This window comes from Alternaria conjuncta (assembly GCF_024043145.1).
Source record: "Alternaria conjuncta strain BMP 0040 chromosome Unknown scaffold_16, whole genome shotgun sequence".
Taxonomy (NCBI): domain Eukaryota; kingdom Fungi; phylum Ascomycota; class Dothideomycetes; order Pleosporales; family Pleosporaceae; genus Alternaria; species Alternaria conjuncta.
This window is the reverse complement of record NW_026250105.1, coordinates 398,453-415,159: the sequence shown is the minus strand read 5'-3', so window position 1 is coordinate 415,159 and position 16,707 is coordinate 398,453. Positions and strand designations below refer to the sequence as shown.

The 16,707-nt window shown below is 53.2% G+C and overlaps 7 protein-coding genes across 7 annotated transcripts; 5 read left to right on the top strand and 2 right to left on the bottom strand.

Annotated features, from left to right (window-relative positions):
• Positions 1 to 417: 417 nt before the first annotated feature.
• J4E85_009309 (uncharacterized protein) lies at positions 418 to 1,269 on the top strand (the record flags this gene model as incomplete). The annotated part of the gene is made up of 1 exon (XM_051473533.1): positions 418 to 1,269. One exon carries the CDS (start codon positions 418 to 420, stop codon positions 1,267 to 1,269), a length of 852 nt encoding a protein of 283 aa, XP_051322738.1.
• Positions 1,270 to 2,589: 1,320 nt separating this feature from the next.
• J4E85_009308 (uncharacterized protein) lies at positions 2,590 to 4,904 on the top strand (the record flags this gene model as incomplete). The annotated part of the gene is made up of 3 exons (XM_051473532.1): positions 2,590 to 2,897; positions 2,948 to 4,245; positions 4,303 to 4,904. 3 exons carry the CDS (start codon positions 2,590 to 2,592, stop codon positions 4,902 to 4,904), a joined length of 2,208 nt encoding a protein of 735 aa, XP_051322737.1.
• A 489-nt stretch (positions 4,905 to 5,393) lies between these two features.
• Positions 5,394 to 8,655, top strand: J4E85_009307 (uncharacterized protein; the record flags this gene model as incomplete). The annotated part of the gene is made up of 2 exons (XM_051473531.1): positions 5,394 to 8,374; positions 8,433 to 8,655. The coding sequence occupies 2 exons, from the start codon at positions 5,394 to 5,396 to the stop codon at positions 8,653 to 8,655; spliced, it is 3,204 nt and encodes a 1,067-aa protein (XP_051322736.1).
• Positions 8,656 to 9,213: 558 nt separating this feature from the next.
• Positions 9,214 to 11,756, bottom strand: J4E85_009306 (uncharacterized protein; the record flags this gene model as incomplete). Its single annotated transcript, XM_051473530.1, has 3 exons — positions 9,214 to 11,251; positions 11,304 to 11,659; positions 11,736 to 11,756. 3 exons carry the CDS (start codon positions 11,754 to 11,756, stop codon positions 9,214 to 9,216), a joined length of 2,415 nt encoding a protein of 804 aa, XP_051322735.1.
• Positions 11,757 to 12,795: 1,039 nt separating this feature from the next.
• J4E85_009305 (uncharacterized protein) lies at positions 12,796 to 14,084 on the top strand (the record flags this gene model as incomplete). The annotated part of the gene is made up of 4 exons (XM_051473529.1): positions 12,796 to 12,894; positions 12,960 to 13,058; positions 13,119 to 13,315; positions 13,373 to 14,084. The coding sequence occupies 4 exons, from the start codon at positions 12,796 to 12,798 to the stop codon at positions 14,082 to 14,084; spliced, it is 1,107 nt and encodes a 368-aa protein (XP_051322734.1).
• A 457-nt stretch (positions 14,085 to 14,541) lies between these two features.
• Positions 14,542 to 14,945, bottom strand: SMG1 (Serine/threonine-protein kinase smg1; the record flags this gene model as incomplete). Its single annotated transcript, XM_051473528.1, has 4 exons — positions 14,542 to 14,586; positions 14,640 to 14,747; positions 14,796 to 14,867; positions 14,916 to 14,945. The coding sequence occupies 4 exons, from the start codon at positions 14,943 to 14,945 to the stop codon at positions 14,542 to 14,544; spliced, it is 255 nt and encodes an 84-aa protein (XP_051322733.1).
• A 277-nt stretch (positions 14,946 to 15,222) lies between these two features.
• On the top strand, positions 15,223 to 16,611 carry J4E85_009303 (uncharacterized protein; the record flags this gene model as incomplete). The annotated part of the gene is made up of 1 exon (XM_051473527.1): positions 15,223 to 16,611. The coding sequence occupies one exon, from the start codon at positions 15,223 to 15,225 to the stop codon at positions 16,609 to 16,611; it is 1,389 nt and encodes a 462-aa protein (XP_051322732.1).
• Positions 16,612 to 16,707: the final 96 nt, after the last annotated feature.

Below are 16,707 nucleotides of genomic sequence, written 5' to 3'. Positions count from 1 at the left end.
GCCCAGGGTACATAATGACGGCGCAGCGTATACCATGGTGTGTTTAGCGGGTTTTTAGAATAGCGACGTCCTTTTCTCTTCTCAATCCAATTTTCAATTCTCTATCTGGAAATTCTCTTCGGTGGCAGGTGCGTCGATGGAAAAGTTGGAATTACGACTCGTCATCGGCAAACTGATGTTTCGATTGGTCGTCAACCAGAACGAACCAAGGTTCCGACATCCCATCCAGAGTACACTTAGGCGGAAGTATGTATGAGCCTGGTATAATACGATACGTATCCCAGCGACATTCTCACAACCATCAATAAGCCTACCGCCTACATCAACTTCTCCGGGCTCCTTTCTCGCCGATAACTCGCATTGTATACTCCAGCCTTCATACCAACACAAGAAACCGCCTCACCATCGACGACCATCATGTCTCTGAACTCCCAACCTAAAATCCGCTTCACCCCCAAGATGCTCAATCAGAAAGCGAAGAAAGCCCAACCCACGCAAGGGATGTTGAATCTCGGCATACAAAACTCTTCAGACTCGGCCTTCTTCAACTTGCCTGGCGATATCCGCAAGCGCATTTACGAATTTACGTTCACTACGGGCGAGGTTATTCAACTCCTACCTCTTGATGCGGATCTCGAAGGGGCAGCCATTACTGAAGCAGAGGTTGATGAGACGATGGAGATGGATATCGATATCGATATCGATGATATGATGATGGGTCTTGAAATCAACGATACGTCTCTATCCGATAACACGAAGCCCCAAACGCGAAACCCCTTCGCCGCAATCCTCGCATCCCGACAATTCTACTTGGAAACATATCTTCTGCCTTTCCACCACAACACCATCTCCTGCGCCAACATAGGGGACCTCGCCACTACTCTACGCCGCCTGTCACCCGCCCAAGCATCCTCTATCTGCTCGCTGAAGATCCAGTGGGCGACCGCGCTGTTAGCAGTGCAGGAGTACATGGATTTATCTTGGGCATCTGGGATGGATCCAGAATCGGTCAGATCGGCGTTAGTTATGCTGGTCAAATTGGAGAAGGTGGTCGTGGATTGGGCAGGGAAGAGGCGGATCTTTCTTAACAAGAAGAGGGTGGAGGAGGCGCTGAATGCGTTGTGTAGGAGGAAGATTGTTGTTTCGTTTGAAAGGGGCGGAGAAGAGTATCAAGGGGTTGTGCAGCGTGTGGGAACCGTACAGCAGAGGAAACGGATGGAGCGAGCGGACACGGCGATGGAGTGGGAGGCGCGCGCTTGGGATGCATGAGGGGGAGAGGGAGGTGCGCGGGAGGGTGGAGATGGAGAGTAGAGAATAATGTGCTCATGCACTCTGACATTATAACCATGCTTGCAGGTGTTTGCTTGACGACCTGTGTTCCTACTCTGCCATAGCATTATATGTACATGTTGCTATGCGTTTCATAAATGTCGCTCTTTCTTGAAACCTTAGAATGCATAGCGATGTCGACAGAGTAGGACGAGTGTGAGATAGCAGCTGTTAGCTCAACTCTAATATTTATTAGTATAACCCTCTTCGCATGCTCAGCATATGCGCTTTTCATTCTAGTTCTCGACAGGTGTTTAGAAGTGGGAATATTAGTACTACGCAAGGGTAGCCCCGCCAGCAAAAGATAAGGCCCGCAAGCACAACGAGAGTCCGCAAAAAAACAGCAAAAAAGGTGAGAGATCACTAGTCCTGGTGGGGCTGGAGGAACTGTTAGTAAAGGAAATCGAATCACGGTTGTCCGGAAATCACGTACTTCGAACCCACGGCATCCGCATAACCTGAGATGAGGTCATAAGAGTCTGACGAATCTTATAAGAACGGCGCGCTACCACTGCGCCACAGGACTTTGTTGTCCCTGGACTTGTTTTTGGACATTTTTCAAAATGGATTGATTATATCCTAAATGTGGGAATGAAAGAATGTTGAATGTAGCCGGTACCCATCGATCGGTATCGTTGTACATCGCACAGATATCATAGGCGGGGCAATGCAAACGTCGGTGAGTGATGACACAAAGAACGCCGCTAGCCGGTGGGGTGGCTGGTGCCCGCCCGCGTGAGGGGATCGGCCAACCACATCCGCTTAGTTGGACCGTGAGACATCTACCACGGTGCTCCCTTCCGCGTTCCTTGCTTCACAACCATCGCTGTCACTCACCTGTCGGATACAATCGTTACACGCATCCTGAGAGAAGCCTTCCATTGAGTAAGTCATGATTCCAATCCTTCATCGATCCGTAGACACCCTTCTATCAACGTGGCGGGTGTCCGAGGTCGTTGCTTCTCTGAGTGTATGATGCTCGACAACAAGAGACGTTGGCCAAGGGCAGAAGTTCCATGCGCTCTTCAATCAATGATCTGTTTTATGGTCTGATGATTGTGTTCATTCCTAGCATCTCAAAGTCGGCTCTACTACACGTGGTATCCGTACAGCTACATCTACACCGCTTCCAAGCGTCTCCAACACGGGACGATCCTATATCTCAACACAATGGTTTAAAACCTAAATATGAGAAGTAGTCTATTCTGAGCACCCGACTAACATGCTCCAAAGATACCTTCTCTTGAGGCCAACACCAGCATGACGATCAGAGCCTCCAAGTTCACACCCGAGGTGCTACTCGAAGCGCCACGCCGTTCCGGAGGTGTCCCAAACTCTGATGCATCAAAAGTCGTATACGTGGTATCGACATACAGCTTTGCTGAACATTCGAAGAAATCCGAGATTCGCGTTCTGGATGCCGCAAGCCAGCAGACCAGTCTTGTAACGGATGATGCATCCTTTAGCGAGCCTTCATGGCTTGACGATGAGACTGTATTATTGCTAAAGTCGAATGATGATGGCACCACGAAGATGGTTGTTGGCTCCCCATACAACTTCGAGAAGACGTAGGTTCAATACTCCCCATATGAGTACACGACTGCTAAACGACTTTCAGCAAGCATACTGCTGTACATATCGACGGTCCAGTAAGCGACGCCAAGATTTTTGCCCTCGGTGATGATACCTTCGGTTTCGCTGTAGTCGGTAAGGCGAAGCCTGATGGAACGCTGTTCAACCCCGAGCTGGCCGAGAAGCCACATTCCTCGGGCAAGCTTTACAAGTCCGGATTTGTTCGCCATTGGGATCACTACGTGACGGAGAACCGGAACGCGATCTGGCTTGGCAAGTTCATCTTGAAGAAGTCGGAGAAGTCCCAAGATACAGGCGCTAACCCCGGGTATCCTCTGATAAATGCGCTAAAGGGAACTGAGTTGGAGTCGCCGATCGAGCCTTTTGGTGGAAAGGATCATTTCGACATATCCAGGTATGGCCTGGTCTTCACAGCAAAAGACCCTGGCCTGAACCCTGCGACACACACGAAAACCAACATCTACGTTTCCGCGTCTGAAACATTCTGGGATGATCTTCACTTCAAGGACCAGCCACAAATTCAAAATGTATCCATCGAAGGTTTCGAGGGTGCCAGCACATCTCCCGTCTGGTCGAACTCGCGTGGCATGATCGCTTTCCTCTCCATGAAGACTGACGGCTACGAGTCAGACAAGAACCAACCCTTCATTATCCACGATTACAAGAAACCTTCAGAGGTCACCCTACTCTACGGATCTGAAGACGGCAAGGGTAAATGGGACCGAAGCCCACAGTCAATATCTTGGAGCCCTGACGACTGGCGCCTTTACTTCACTGCTGAATCACGTGGGCGTGGAAACCTATACAGTGCCGGACCTCCTAAGCCTGGCGGCGAGAAGGAGCCTCTGCCATCACTACTAGTTCTGGGTGGGACCATCGGCTCAGTACAGGTGCTCAAGAACGGCGATCTTTTCTTGGCTTCCACCAGCTTGGTCGAGAACTCTCTCTACTCACTGGTCCCGCTAAGCACGCAAAGCAAAGACACCGCCGTCTACGATCTTCCCATCGACGATCGGCCATACGACTCAGACCCTGATAATCTGACAACCAAGTACATCTCTTCCAATACTCGCTCTGGGTCCATGTTTGGTCTGTCGCGCCACCAGATCGATGAAATCTATTGGGATGGCGCTGCATCCGGTACCAAGGTCCACGCCTGGGTTATAAAGCCCAGCAACTTTTCGTCCAGCAAAACATACCCCCTCGCTTACCTCATCCACGGTGGACCCCAGGGTGCATGGACGGATGGATGGAGTACGCGGTGGAACCCTGCCGTATTTGCAGAGCAGGGCTACGTTGTCATTTGCCCAAACCCTACAGGAAGTACGTGAAGCCTAAAATGTAAAGTTTGTGGTAGAGTTATACTAACCTAATCTCTAGGCACATCCTACGGACAAGCTTTCACAGATGCGATCCAAGGCCAGTGGGGCGGTCTGCCGTATGAAGACCTCGTGCTGGGCTTCGACTACATAAAGCAGAATGTCAGCTACGTCGACACGAAGCGAGCCGTTGCCCTCGGCGCCTCCTATGGCGGATACATGATGAACTGGATCCAAGGACACCCTCTCGGCCGCGAGTTCAAAGCTCTAGTAACCCACGACGGCGTCTTCAGCATGTCCGGTCAGATGGCGTCTGAGGAGCTGTACTTCCCCTTCCACGACATCAAGGGAACGCTTTGGAATAACCCCGAGAATTGGGCCAAGTGGGATCCGTCCAGGTTTACCGAGAACTGGGCCACGCCTCAGTTGGTCATACACTCCGAACTGGATTACAGGCTCACCATCAGTGAGGGACTGGCAGCGTTCAATGTGCTGCAGTGTAAAGGGATTGAGAGTCAGTTCTTGACGTTCCCGGATGAGAACCACTGGGTGCTGAAACCGGAGAATGGGCTCATGTGGCATACGGTCGTGTTGGATTGGATCAATAAGCATGTGGGATTGAAGACTTACACTGAGGCTCGGAAGGCAGGAACCACCGACTAGTATTTCGGTAGTAAGCTTTTGCTATATAGCACGTCCCTATACATTGATGGGTTCGACATTGCTAGGTGTATGGTTTTGTTGTCTTGACTGTGAACGGCATATGAAGCTTGTAGGATGATGTATCTTGTTACTGAATCTCCTGTTATTAGTGACTGATCTAGTTGAGATTGAAACAATAAGCAGATAAAAATAAATGCATGCATCCAAAGTTTTGGTTCAAGTCAAGACGCGCTCGCATTGTAGCGCGTAGGTAGCGTGAGGCTGGTCTTATCGATAAGGATCCTGGATTATTTTCTCGGGCATCGCGACGGCTCGAACTTTTCCTTAGCACGCAGCTCGTCACCCACCACAACACGGGCAACAAGATCCACCGCCCTCCAATCTAAACGAGACTCTTCCGCGATCCTAACTCAGCCGATAGATTGCGTGCGCCACCCCAATCACACCCGCTATCGAACTAGAGGCGGCGACGCCTGCGGAGCTCTCAAGATGCCGAAGAAAGCCATCGACTCCCGTATACCGGCCCTGATCCGCAATGGCGCCCAGGAGAAGAAGCGCAGCTTCTTTGTAGTGGTCGGCGATCGCCAAAAAGACGTCATCGTCAACCTCTACCACATTCTGCTGAACGTCGACGTCAAGTTGAACAAGTCGGTGCTGTGGGCATACAAGAACAAGCTACTGGGATTCTCAAGTCACCGCAAGAAGCGCGAGAAGAAGATCAAGAACGAACTCAAGCGCGGCATCCGCGATGTCGACACCGAAGACCCATTTGAACTATTCGTCTCGACGCAGAACATCCGATATGTCTACTACAAGGAAACCGACAAGATTCTGGGTAACACATACGGCATGTGCATCCTGCAGGATTTCGAAGCGCTTACGCCGAACCTACTCGCGAGGACAATCGAGACGGTCGAGGGTGGAGGACTGGTCATATTGCTGCTCAAGGGCATGAGCAGCTTGAAGCAGCTGTACACAATGTCTATGGACATCCACTCGAGGTATCGGACGGAGGCACATAGCGACGTGGTAGCGCGCTTCAACGAGCGCTTCCTGCTGTCACTCGGGAAATGCGACAGCTGCTTAGTTGTCGACGATGAGCTGAATGTTCTTCCCATCTCAGGCGGAAAGCATGTCAAGCAGCTGCCTCCACCAGACCTAGAGCTGGAAGGCAAGACACCGAAGGCGAAAGAGCTGGCAGAGATCAAGGAGTCGTTGGCAGACTCGCCTCCTACGGGAGATCTTGTCAAGCTTGCGAAGACCGTAGACCAGGCCAAGGCTCTTCTGACATTCGTGGAAGCCATTGTCGAAAAGACGCTTCGCAGCACTGTTACCCTCACAGCAGCTCGTGGACGAGGAAAGTCAGCAGCCCTTGGTGTTGCAGTGGCAGCAGCAGTAGCGCATGGATACAGCAACATCTACATCACATCGCCCAGTCCAGAGAACTTGAAGACGCTCTTCGAGTTCATCCTCAAAGGATTCGATTCGCTAAACTACGCAGACCACCAAGACTACACCATCATGCAATCGACACAGCCCGATCAGAACAAAGCCATCGTACGAATCGAATTACATCGACAGCACCGACAGGTTATCCAATACATCAGGCCCGAAGACTCGCACGTCTTGGGACAAGCAGAGCTTCTGGTCATTGACGAGGCCGCGGCAATTCCTCTGCCCCTCGTACGGAAATTGATGGGTCCCTACCTAGTCTTCATGGCATCGACCATCAACGGTTACGAAGGAACGGGTCGATCGCTATCGTTGAAGCTGATCCAACAACTTCGCGAACAGTCGCGTGGTAAAGGAAACAATGGCTCAACTCATGTGGTTGATCGTTCGACTGGAAAGGAGACAAAGGACGGCAACGAGACCTCCATGACCGGCCGATCGCTCCGGGAGATTACACTGTCAGAACCCATTCGATACGCTCAAGGCGACTCAGTGGAGCGGTGGATGAACGATCTTCTATGTCTGGATGCAACACTACCCCGAAGGACGAACACGCAAGGATGCCCGCACCCTGACAAATGCCAACTTCTCCATGTCAACCGGGACACCCTCTTTTCCTACAACCCTGCTGCTGAGAAGTTCCTTCAAAAAATGATGGCGCTGTACGTAGCTAGCCACTACAAAAATACACCCAACGATCTCCAGCTCATGTCGGATGCGCCCGCCCATCAGCTCTTCGTGCTCACGGGGCCCACAGAAGAGAACAAGCTCCCCGAGCCTCTCTGTGTGATCCAAGTGGCGCTCGAAGGTCAGATCAGCAGGGAGAGTGTAATGAACAGTCTGAGCAGAGGACAGCGTGCAGGCGGTGATCTCATTCCCTGGATCGTTTCGCAGCAGTTCCAGGACGAGAACTTCGCAAGTCTTTCCGGAGCTCGCATAGTGCGGATAGCAACCAACCCGGAGTACGTCAAGATGGGCTACGGATCAAAGGCGTTACAGCTTCTGGTAGACTTCTACGATGGCAAGCTCGCCAGCTTGTCGGAATCTGAGCCTCAGGAGGTGGAACAGATGCGCAGAGTGACAGAGGAAGACTTGGAGAACACGTCGCTCCTACAGGACAATGTCAAGATCCGGGAAGCCAACGAGATGCCGCCGCTGTTTGCCCGACTACAGGAGCTGAGGTCACCGAAGCTCGATTATGTCGGTGTATCGTATGGCCTTACATCGCAGCTTCACAAGTTCTGGAAACGCGCATCGTTCGTCCCAGTCTACCTACGACAAACACCCAACGATCTCACTGGAGAACACACATGCATTATGTTGCGTTCGCTCGAGACGACCTCATCCGATGGCAGCTGGGTCGCAGCATTCGCCAAGGACTTCCAGAAGCGCTTCCTCTCCCTCCTTTCCTACCAATTCCGCTCATTCCCTTCCATCACCTCTCTGTCAATAGAAGAGTCCGCATCAGCAGGATCCAAGCTAGACGCCGATTTGGCCGCAAAACCCATCAGCAAGGCCGAACTAGACGCGCTCTTCACACCCTTCGATCTCAAGCGTCTGGACTCGTACGCCAACAACATGCTCGACTACCATGTCATCCTCGACATGCTGCCTCCCATCGCCACCCTCTACTTCACCGGCCGTCTCAAGGGCCAAGTCAAGCTCAGCGGTATCCAAACTGCACTACTCCTGGCCATTGGTCTGCAACGCAAAGAGTTCTCCGACGTGGAGAAGGAACTCAATCTCAACTCCAGCCAGCTGATGGCCATGTTTGTCAAGATTGTACGAAAGGCCGCCACAGCATTCCGCAGCATAGTCGAAGGCGCAGTCGAAGAAACCATGCCCGACGCTATGGAAGTAGAAGAGAACGGCGCTGGTGATGACGCTGCTGACGACGCCCACCGCTTCATACCGCTCGAGAAGGATCTACAAGAGGAGCTCAGGGAGGGTGGCGATGAGTTCCTGGCTGAGGACAAGGAGAGGCAAAGGAGCATGATTGACGCTCTACCTCTGCACAAGTAAGTTCCTCACGTTCCACAGTCATACATCGAACGATCACTAACTGTATACTCGCAGATACGAAATCGGCGCCGGAGCCGCTGACTGGGAAGACGCCGAACGCGCCGTCAGCAACGCAGCCAAAAAGGGTGGAGCAGGCAGCATGACCGTCGCCGTCAAGACAGGCGAGAAGAAGAGGAAAGTCGGCGAGGCAGTCGAGGAAGCATACAAGGAAGCCGAGAAGTTCAAGGAGGGCGCTGCAAAGAAGAGCAAGAAGCACAAGTCTAGTAAGAAGGCTTGATTGATCGATCGCAAATATCACGCTGCGTATGCATGGTAAAAGGAGTTTTTAACCTGGCGTTACAATCTAGTTTGGGGAAAATCCAGTGCTTTGTGCTCGAAGTAGTAGTAAGGGTAGTTAGTCAGTCAGTCTTCCAATGTAGACCTAACCATTGCTTTGATTGACCCGATGATCTCACTATCTGTATGCCTCTAACCCTCTCTCTACTCGACCCTATCAAACCAGACCGAAACGAATAAGAAGATTATAAATATTATATACGCATAATAGTGTAGATTTGAAAGAGTCGCGCCCAAGAATCGCTAGTACCAGCAAATCTGCCAAAATAAAGAACAGATTCGAAATGATTCAATCATGGGGGGGATATCATACGCGTAACAACGAACAATATGGAAAATGGATATGGCCTCTTCTTCATTCCCTGCCCCATACGTTCCCCCTTGTAGTCTGATAACAAATAAGAGTCAGATAGTTCGTCCCCTCCTCGCGGACTTCATACAGATGGACAAGTGATAACACCATGCCCCCTTGGTCTTACACAACATCTGCGCTCATATTCTAAAACGCGTCTTCATTAGGGCAGGCCGTAACATCATGACCCTCGCTCTCGCACAGCGCGCACCATTTATCCGGATCAGCGATGGCGGCACCCTTGGGAGGCACAAGATCGGAGTTCGAGGCGTTGAACGAGGGGGTAGGCAGAGGGGACGTGGGCGCGTTGCCTGGCGGTTTCGAGGGGCTGAGGGCAGAAGGACGCGCGCGGTCGGAGGAGACGGAGAGGCCGCGGAGACCTTCGATGACGACGTCCTTGCCGCTTCGTAGACCGTCTTCTTGGGGGTATGAAGATGGGTCTCCGCCCATGGCGGAGCAGTTTAGGATGTCGTGGCCGCCTGTTTCGCAGATCTCGCACCAGAGGAGGCTGCTGTTAGCGGAGGAGCGGCCGTCGGACTCTGGCATTACGGAGAGCGCTGGGGGCGCATCGCGACGGGTTTGCTGTGGTGGTTCGCGCCAGTTTACGACGGTGTCTTTTGAGTCGCGCTCTGAGGGCTTTTCTTGGGTCGCCGTGTGTTCCGACAGGCCGTTGCTGATGACGCTTTCGCGCTGCTCCGCGAGGCCGAGCTGCCTCTTCAGCTTCTCGAGCTCGCGTTCTAGCTCTTCTTCCCTGTAGGCCTTGCGTTCGACAAGACCGCGAAGTTCCTCCTTCTCGCGCTCGAGTCGTTCTGCGTTTGCTTTGGCGCTCTGGAGCTCTTCGGCATCGACATTTGAAGCTTGTCGCGATAGTGGTGAGCGGACACGGTCGTCTCCTCCGCCAGAGCTCAAGGAATGGATGATGGCTTTGAGACCGCGAATTTCGTCATCGCGTTGCTCGACTTCTCTTTGCCCTGGTGTGTGAGGTGCGTCGACCATTGCGCCGGCACCCTTGAGAGCAGCAGCGGCCTTTTCGCGTTCGCGACGGAGTTCAGATCTGCCTCGCTCGACTTCGCCCCGCAAGAATTCGACTTCTCCTCGGGCCTCTGCTTCGCCTCTCCGCGCATCCTCTAGACCTTCTTCTAACTCTTGGACAAGCTCTTCTAGTTGTTTCAACTGCATCGCTACAGTCTCGACATCTTCGCTGCGGGACGCATATTCCCGTAGCTCTTCTTGTAGCTCTTCCACCTTCTTCTCGTATACGCGCTCGGTTTCGGTGCTGGCCAGCTCTAGGGTATCGATGGTGCTTCGGAAATCGGATCGATGTGCGTCGAACTCGGACGTGAGCATGGCGATCTTATCGTTCTTCTCCCTAAGAAGTGCTCGTAGTTGCGCTACATCAGTAGGCTCGCTGCTGCCGTGCGCCGAACCCATATCCAACCCGTCTTCTGGTATCAGGCTTTGAATCTCTGACAGACTTGCTTCCATTTCGCTCAGCGACGCAGCCTGCTCCTTGAGCTGCTTCTCGCGTTCGTCCAGGAGCGCCTGAAGCCGCTGCACTTCTTCGTTTGGTTGCGAGCCGAGGCGCGAACCAGGCCTTTTATACTTGTAACTTGCCATGGAGTCATTGCTGGTCCGCGCTGCGCCGATGGGGGTTGTCTCATTGTCCTCGTCGATGGTGTCTTGGTGGCCGAGACGGGAACTGCTTCGCGAGTAGGGTCGTTGCGGACCAGGTGTGCGTGGTTTCTGTGGGAGAGGGGCTCTGGGTGCAGGGCTGGCGTAACGAGGCGGCGCTGGACTTGCGAATCGTGGGGGTGCGCCGATTGCGCTCTTGGAGAAGCCAGAGGGTGTAAGTCCGCCGCTCCTTCCCGGTGTTGGACCGGTACCAAGGCTGCCTTTTCGAAGAGGAGACTCGGGTCTGTACGATGGTCTGGCTTGGGGTGGCCGCTTGGGACTAGGCGCGCGGGCTCCGGGCCCGACAGACTGTGAGAACTGTGGCTTTGGCATCGAGGGGGTATTAGGGCTGAAGCTCGGCTTCTCCATGGTGGAGAGACTGAAGTTGTTATGGTATGAAGGCGTGGTCGGCTCAGGTGCAAAGTCCGACGAGTCGGCTGAGACCCTTTTCTGAGCGCGATGGACGGGCAGGAAGATGCCAGAGCCGGGAACAGACGTATCGAAGTACTGTGTGCTGTAGACAAGTCAGTATGCGCGCATACATATCGAGCGTTGTGTGTGCGTACCCATCGACAGCGCCATCGTTCTTGCCCCGCGCTGCATACTCCCTGTTCAGTTCGACGCCCGCGAAGACGCCCTGCTTGCCCCGAATGCTGCCAACAAACTTGACGACACCGACCATGCCGCCGGGGACGTCGACCGTGTCGCCGACATCAATATCTTTCCCGTCTGCGCCCATCCTGTTCGATGGCGAGCCTCCGGCGCCGACTAATGCGGATAGCGATGCTTGCCGTGCGATGTTGCGGCTGGCGTTCAGCGAGAGATTGGGCGAGGAAGCAGTGGGGTGGAGTGCAGGGCGCGCTCCAAGACGCCTGGGAGTGTGCGGGTAGGCCATACCGGACGGCTCGTTGACAGGGTCGACCTGTTTGGAGTAGCACAGGGCAGGTTGGACGGTGTTTGTTTTGATGCGATGGTACCGCAGGGGTTGGACTGCCAACGTAGCGGCGACTGACGAGCATGATTAATTAACCGATCGCTACCCAATCCATCTGCACCAGAACGTCAGGGGAAACGTCCCTCCTTTTCTACGCGCAGCCCCTCTTTTCACTTCAACGCTGCTTCGAATAACATCTCACCTTCTCGACGTCGCAACTGAAATGCAGCAGTATGTCATACAAGCTGTGGTACGCGACGGTAGCGCGCAGATCCTTGTGCATTGGGACCGACAAAAAGCAATCAATCCCGTACCAATGACAGCATGCAGCCGTCCTATGCCTCGCGACAAACAGTCCTTCATCTGCGTATACTAGACAATGCTACTGCTTGTTTGAAGCATAGGGGGTTTCGCAACATGTGAATTGACTTTCCCGTACTCGGCTGCCTGGACTATTGGACTATGCTAGTATCACCAGTCATTATTGAAGATACTATTGATATCCCAAAGTCCGCCGACGCCACAAAAGCACCATCAGGTCGCGTACTTAGTCTCCGATGACCAAACCATGTCCTTGCTTTATTGACGCGAAGAGACCAAGCCCTGCATAAGCAGTGAACGCAAACGCGTGGGCACGTGAGGAGGAGCGGGAGCGGGGGAGGCACCTGGCAGTCAGATTCCCGGCTGTCTCCCGATCGCTTGCCAGAGGCCTGGGATACTCAACATGTATGAAGGCATGTAAGCTCTTTGGGATTGTGCTGGAACGAGCAGTTTCAAGGTTGCAATCAGCCTGACGCTCCCATATCTACTTGAACTATAGATGTGGTAAACACATGGACTTGGTCATTGAGACTGCGTATCTAGTCACTACATGGAAAACAGCAGCACTCCAACAACATGCATCTGCAGTCTTCTTCATGAACACTTCAAACTCCAAAAGGTCTAAAGTCCCATCAGCATCGACTCAGCTACCCGCGGAGTCGCCGCAGTTCCCGACTCGCCGACCGAGCGCCTTTCCCCATGTTCCACAATTGCCTCGGCTCACGCCTCGGTGATGGTCAACCGCGCCAACTACATCACTGCGCGCGCGCCCACACCATGTTTACTCAACAGCCGCTCTCACCATGGCCGGCAACGTGCGACAACCAATTGACATTGCGTCGCTAGAGCGCTACATCACTGCCAATGTACCGGAGATCAAAGTTCCGCTGGACGTGAAGCAGGTACGCTGTTCGAAGTTCGGAAGAGCTGGACATGTTCGCTGGAGATGAAAGCTAACAGTTGAAAGTTCGGTTATGGACAGTCGAATCCGACGTACCAGTTGACGGATAAAGATGGCAGGAAGTATGTTATGAGGAAGAAGCCCCCGGGTCAACTGCTGTCAAAGGTATGCTGAGGCTCTCCATGTGAGAAAGTCGATTATCATAACTAACACGAGGTTTTGTAGACTGCGCACAGAGTCGACCGCGAGTACAGAATCATCCACGCACTCGAAAAGACCGATGTTCCCATCCCGCGCGCACTATGTCTTTGCCAGGACCAGGACGTCATTGGCACCGACTTCTACATCATGGACTTCCTCGATGGGCGTATCTTCGAAGATCCCGCGATTCCAGGCGTAACAGCTGAAGAACGCACCAAGATGTATGAGCTCTCAAAACTACTTGAAAATCAACGACAGTACTAATGCATAACCTCCAGGTGGCACTCTGCCATAACCACGCTCGCGAAATTCCATCGCGTGTCCCCTGCTTCCGTAAACCTCGCCTCCTACGGCAAGAACTCCGGCTTCTACAACCGCCAAATTGCAACGTTCGATACCATCTCTAAATCGCAAGGTGCGGCCAAAGACAAAGAGACTGGGGAGCCAGTAGGCAAGATACCGCATCAAGACGACATGGTAGCCTTCTTCAAAGACCCAAAGACGCAGCCCAAGGACCGCGCAACCTTTGTCCACGGCGACTACAAGATCGACAACGTCGTTTTCCACAAGACAGAACCCAGGGTGATCGGCATCCTGGACTGGGAAATGAGCACGATCGGCCACCCGCTGTCTGATCTGAACAACGTTCTCGCGCCCTACGTGACAGCATCGGATGAGACTGCCATGTCTATTGGGCGCGCGCACAAGGGTTTCCAACCTGGAGCTACACCTGGTCTGCCTACTCGAGAGCAACTGATTGCGTGGTACTCTGAAGTTGCAGGCTGGGATCCGCGACCGGACTTTGTTTGGGGCGACGCTTTCAGTACGTACAGGAGCGCCATTATCATGCAGGGGATTGCGGCACGGTATGCGTTGAGACAGGCGAGTAGCGAGCAGGCGCAATCGTATGGGGCTATGATGAAGCCCTACGCGGAGATTGCATGGGGTCTTGTGCAGAAGATTAACAGAGGGGAGAAAGCGAAGCTATAGCGTTCTGATCTGTGTAGACTATTCGTCAGTAAATCATATTTCAAATGCACTTGGGTTCTTCTTCGAAAATCGTGATTTGGAGCTGTAAAGGTGGTTTGTTGATTCTCTGACTCTGAAGATAGTAATGGCCGGGCGCCGTTGCACTTTTCTCTACCAGATTCTTTTATCGAGATCCAAGCCTCTCCTTGCCCAATTTGCCCAGCTGGTATCATATGGGTACAGTATCGTCCTGTAAATATGAAAATGTCAACATAGATGTTCCGCAAATGTCCTCCGTGATGGTGATGCTCTGGATGGGCAGGCGTAGAAAGGGGCCTGGTGAGGCATACCCGTAAGTGTTCGCGCCTCAAACGCCCATGCGCCTTGTAATGCCCAGATTCTGTCCATCTGCCTCGCTCTTGCTCTCTTTCGATGTACCACGGGCGCTGTGTTACTCGTCGCTTGCGCGTTTGATTCTCTATCGTCCGATCTTGGGTACGTCCTGGTTGATGCGGTCAAGCGCCTGCGCCTTGGTTAGCTTTGATTTCTTGCCTCTCAGGATATGGGATTCCGTACTTCAAGCATGACCACGGCGTTTCCTCTGATGACGACCATGCCGATGCGCACCTTCTCGCCGCCAGCCTTCTCTTCCAGCGCTTCGTCAAGTACAATGTTTAGGTAGACCTGCGGTGTGTTAGCTCGGTTCAGAGGTAACAGGGAAAGAGTACATACGTCGTATCCGCGGAGGATACCCATGACTTTGCGGCTGCCATTGAGCTGGACGAGAACGCGCTTCTCGAGGTACTTTACAAGGTTAGGTTCTGGAAGCTTGCGTCGGCGTTGTTCACTCACCTTCTTGAGTTCTGGCTGTGCTTGCGGCATCTTGACGGTAGTAGACTGTTTTGAGTTTGAATGTGGCGGTTCAGGTTCCTGGTGACGGCTTCGGGTGGCTTCGCTCGTGTGGGTCGGTCGTGAGCTGGAGACGCGCGTGGTGTTCACGAGCAAGAGCAGCGCTGCGCATGGTGGGATAGCTCCGTGGATTTTGCGGAGGGCCCGTGCGTAGGCGGCAGCCACGACATGTGCGCGCGCATGCTATCTTCTGCTCTACAACTCAAGATCCCTTTCTGACAAAGGAACTTCTCACACAAATATCGTCACGATGAAGCGATCCGGTTCCAATCGCGTTGCACGCAAGATTGGCAGCTACGACGACGACGCATCCGCCGACAGCGCGAACACCTCGCCGAGCGAAGTACGGAAGCCCACAGGTCAGTCACCAGTTGTCGCGATTGCCAGCCTTTCTGACGTTGGGGAAACTCACAGCGAATCTCTCCAGGCCTTGTTGAAAGCTGGCGACTTAGGTGGCTCCGTACTAACTGGCCGTGTAGTCGTCAAGCGGCCAACAATTGGTAAAGCGAAGAAGCGTTCTTCCCTACGAGTGTCTTTTGGCCCAGGCGAAGACGCGAACGATGGCGACGACTCGAGCGACACAGCCGTCGTGACTCCGAAGAAGGCAAACCTCAGTCGCATAGCCCTGGAGAAGAGTGCGCAACTGCGGGCGCGCTCACCCCTCGTACCAGAGGCCGCCCGCCCGACCGAATACAGCAAGGACTATATAGCAGAGCTGCGAAACTCGACGCCGTCAACACCCCGCGATCTGAATACGTCCGCTGAAGATGAAGAGGAGACGCAAGCCCTAGATATCGCATCGAAATTCGGTCCTGTCGCATCGCTCGAGACGTCATCTGCGATCCCCACAGAAGCCGAGATTCGAGAGAAGAAGGCGCGGAGACGTCGTTTGGCGCATGAGGAGAACGCCCTCGACGACGAAGACCGCGCGTGGGCATCCGATGACCAGGGAGAAGACGAGTTCAGACAGCACAAGAACGAGATTTCTCTTCGACCAAAAGACAAGTACGGAGAAACGCGTCTCATACACGAAGATGAGGACATAGCCGAAGGTTTTGACGATTTTGTCGAAGATGGCAAGATATCGCTCGGTCGCAAGTCTGAGAAGGAAGCGCGACGTAGAAGGCGCGCCGAAATGGCAGAACTCATCAACGACGCCGAAGGCGGTTCGGGCGACGACGGGACGGACGACTCAGACGAAGAGAGGAATACCGCTTTCGCCGCAGCTCAAGCCCGCGCAGGACGATACGGCCAGAAGATCGAAGACGAGGAAGATGGCACAAAAACTCCACCGCGCATTACGCCCCTGCCAGACCTAGACGAAGTCCTAGAAGGTCTCACGATCGATATACAGACGAAGCAGCAGAGGAAGAACCTGATCCTGCAGAAGCTACAAGACCTAAAGGACGACAAGGTCAGAATTGAAGAGCGGAAGAAGTACCTCCAGGAACAACTGCAGAAGACAGGCGACGAGTACGAGAAGTTGCGCCAGGAGTCGGGGCTTCCTGCATTGCCCGCAAACGGCGTAGAGGGAGGTCGCTTGATCACAGAGAGAGGGTTGGATAGTCTGGGTACTACGCCTTTGGCCGGTACTACACCCATAGCTGGTAGATCTAGCGACGACTCGGATGATGAGTAGCGTTTGTTAGGATTGAAGTATCTGGCTTCAGCATGGAAATGCTGGGCGAGCCGTATAATAATACTATGAATATAGTTCATGAATGTGTATCAACGC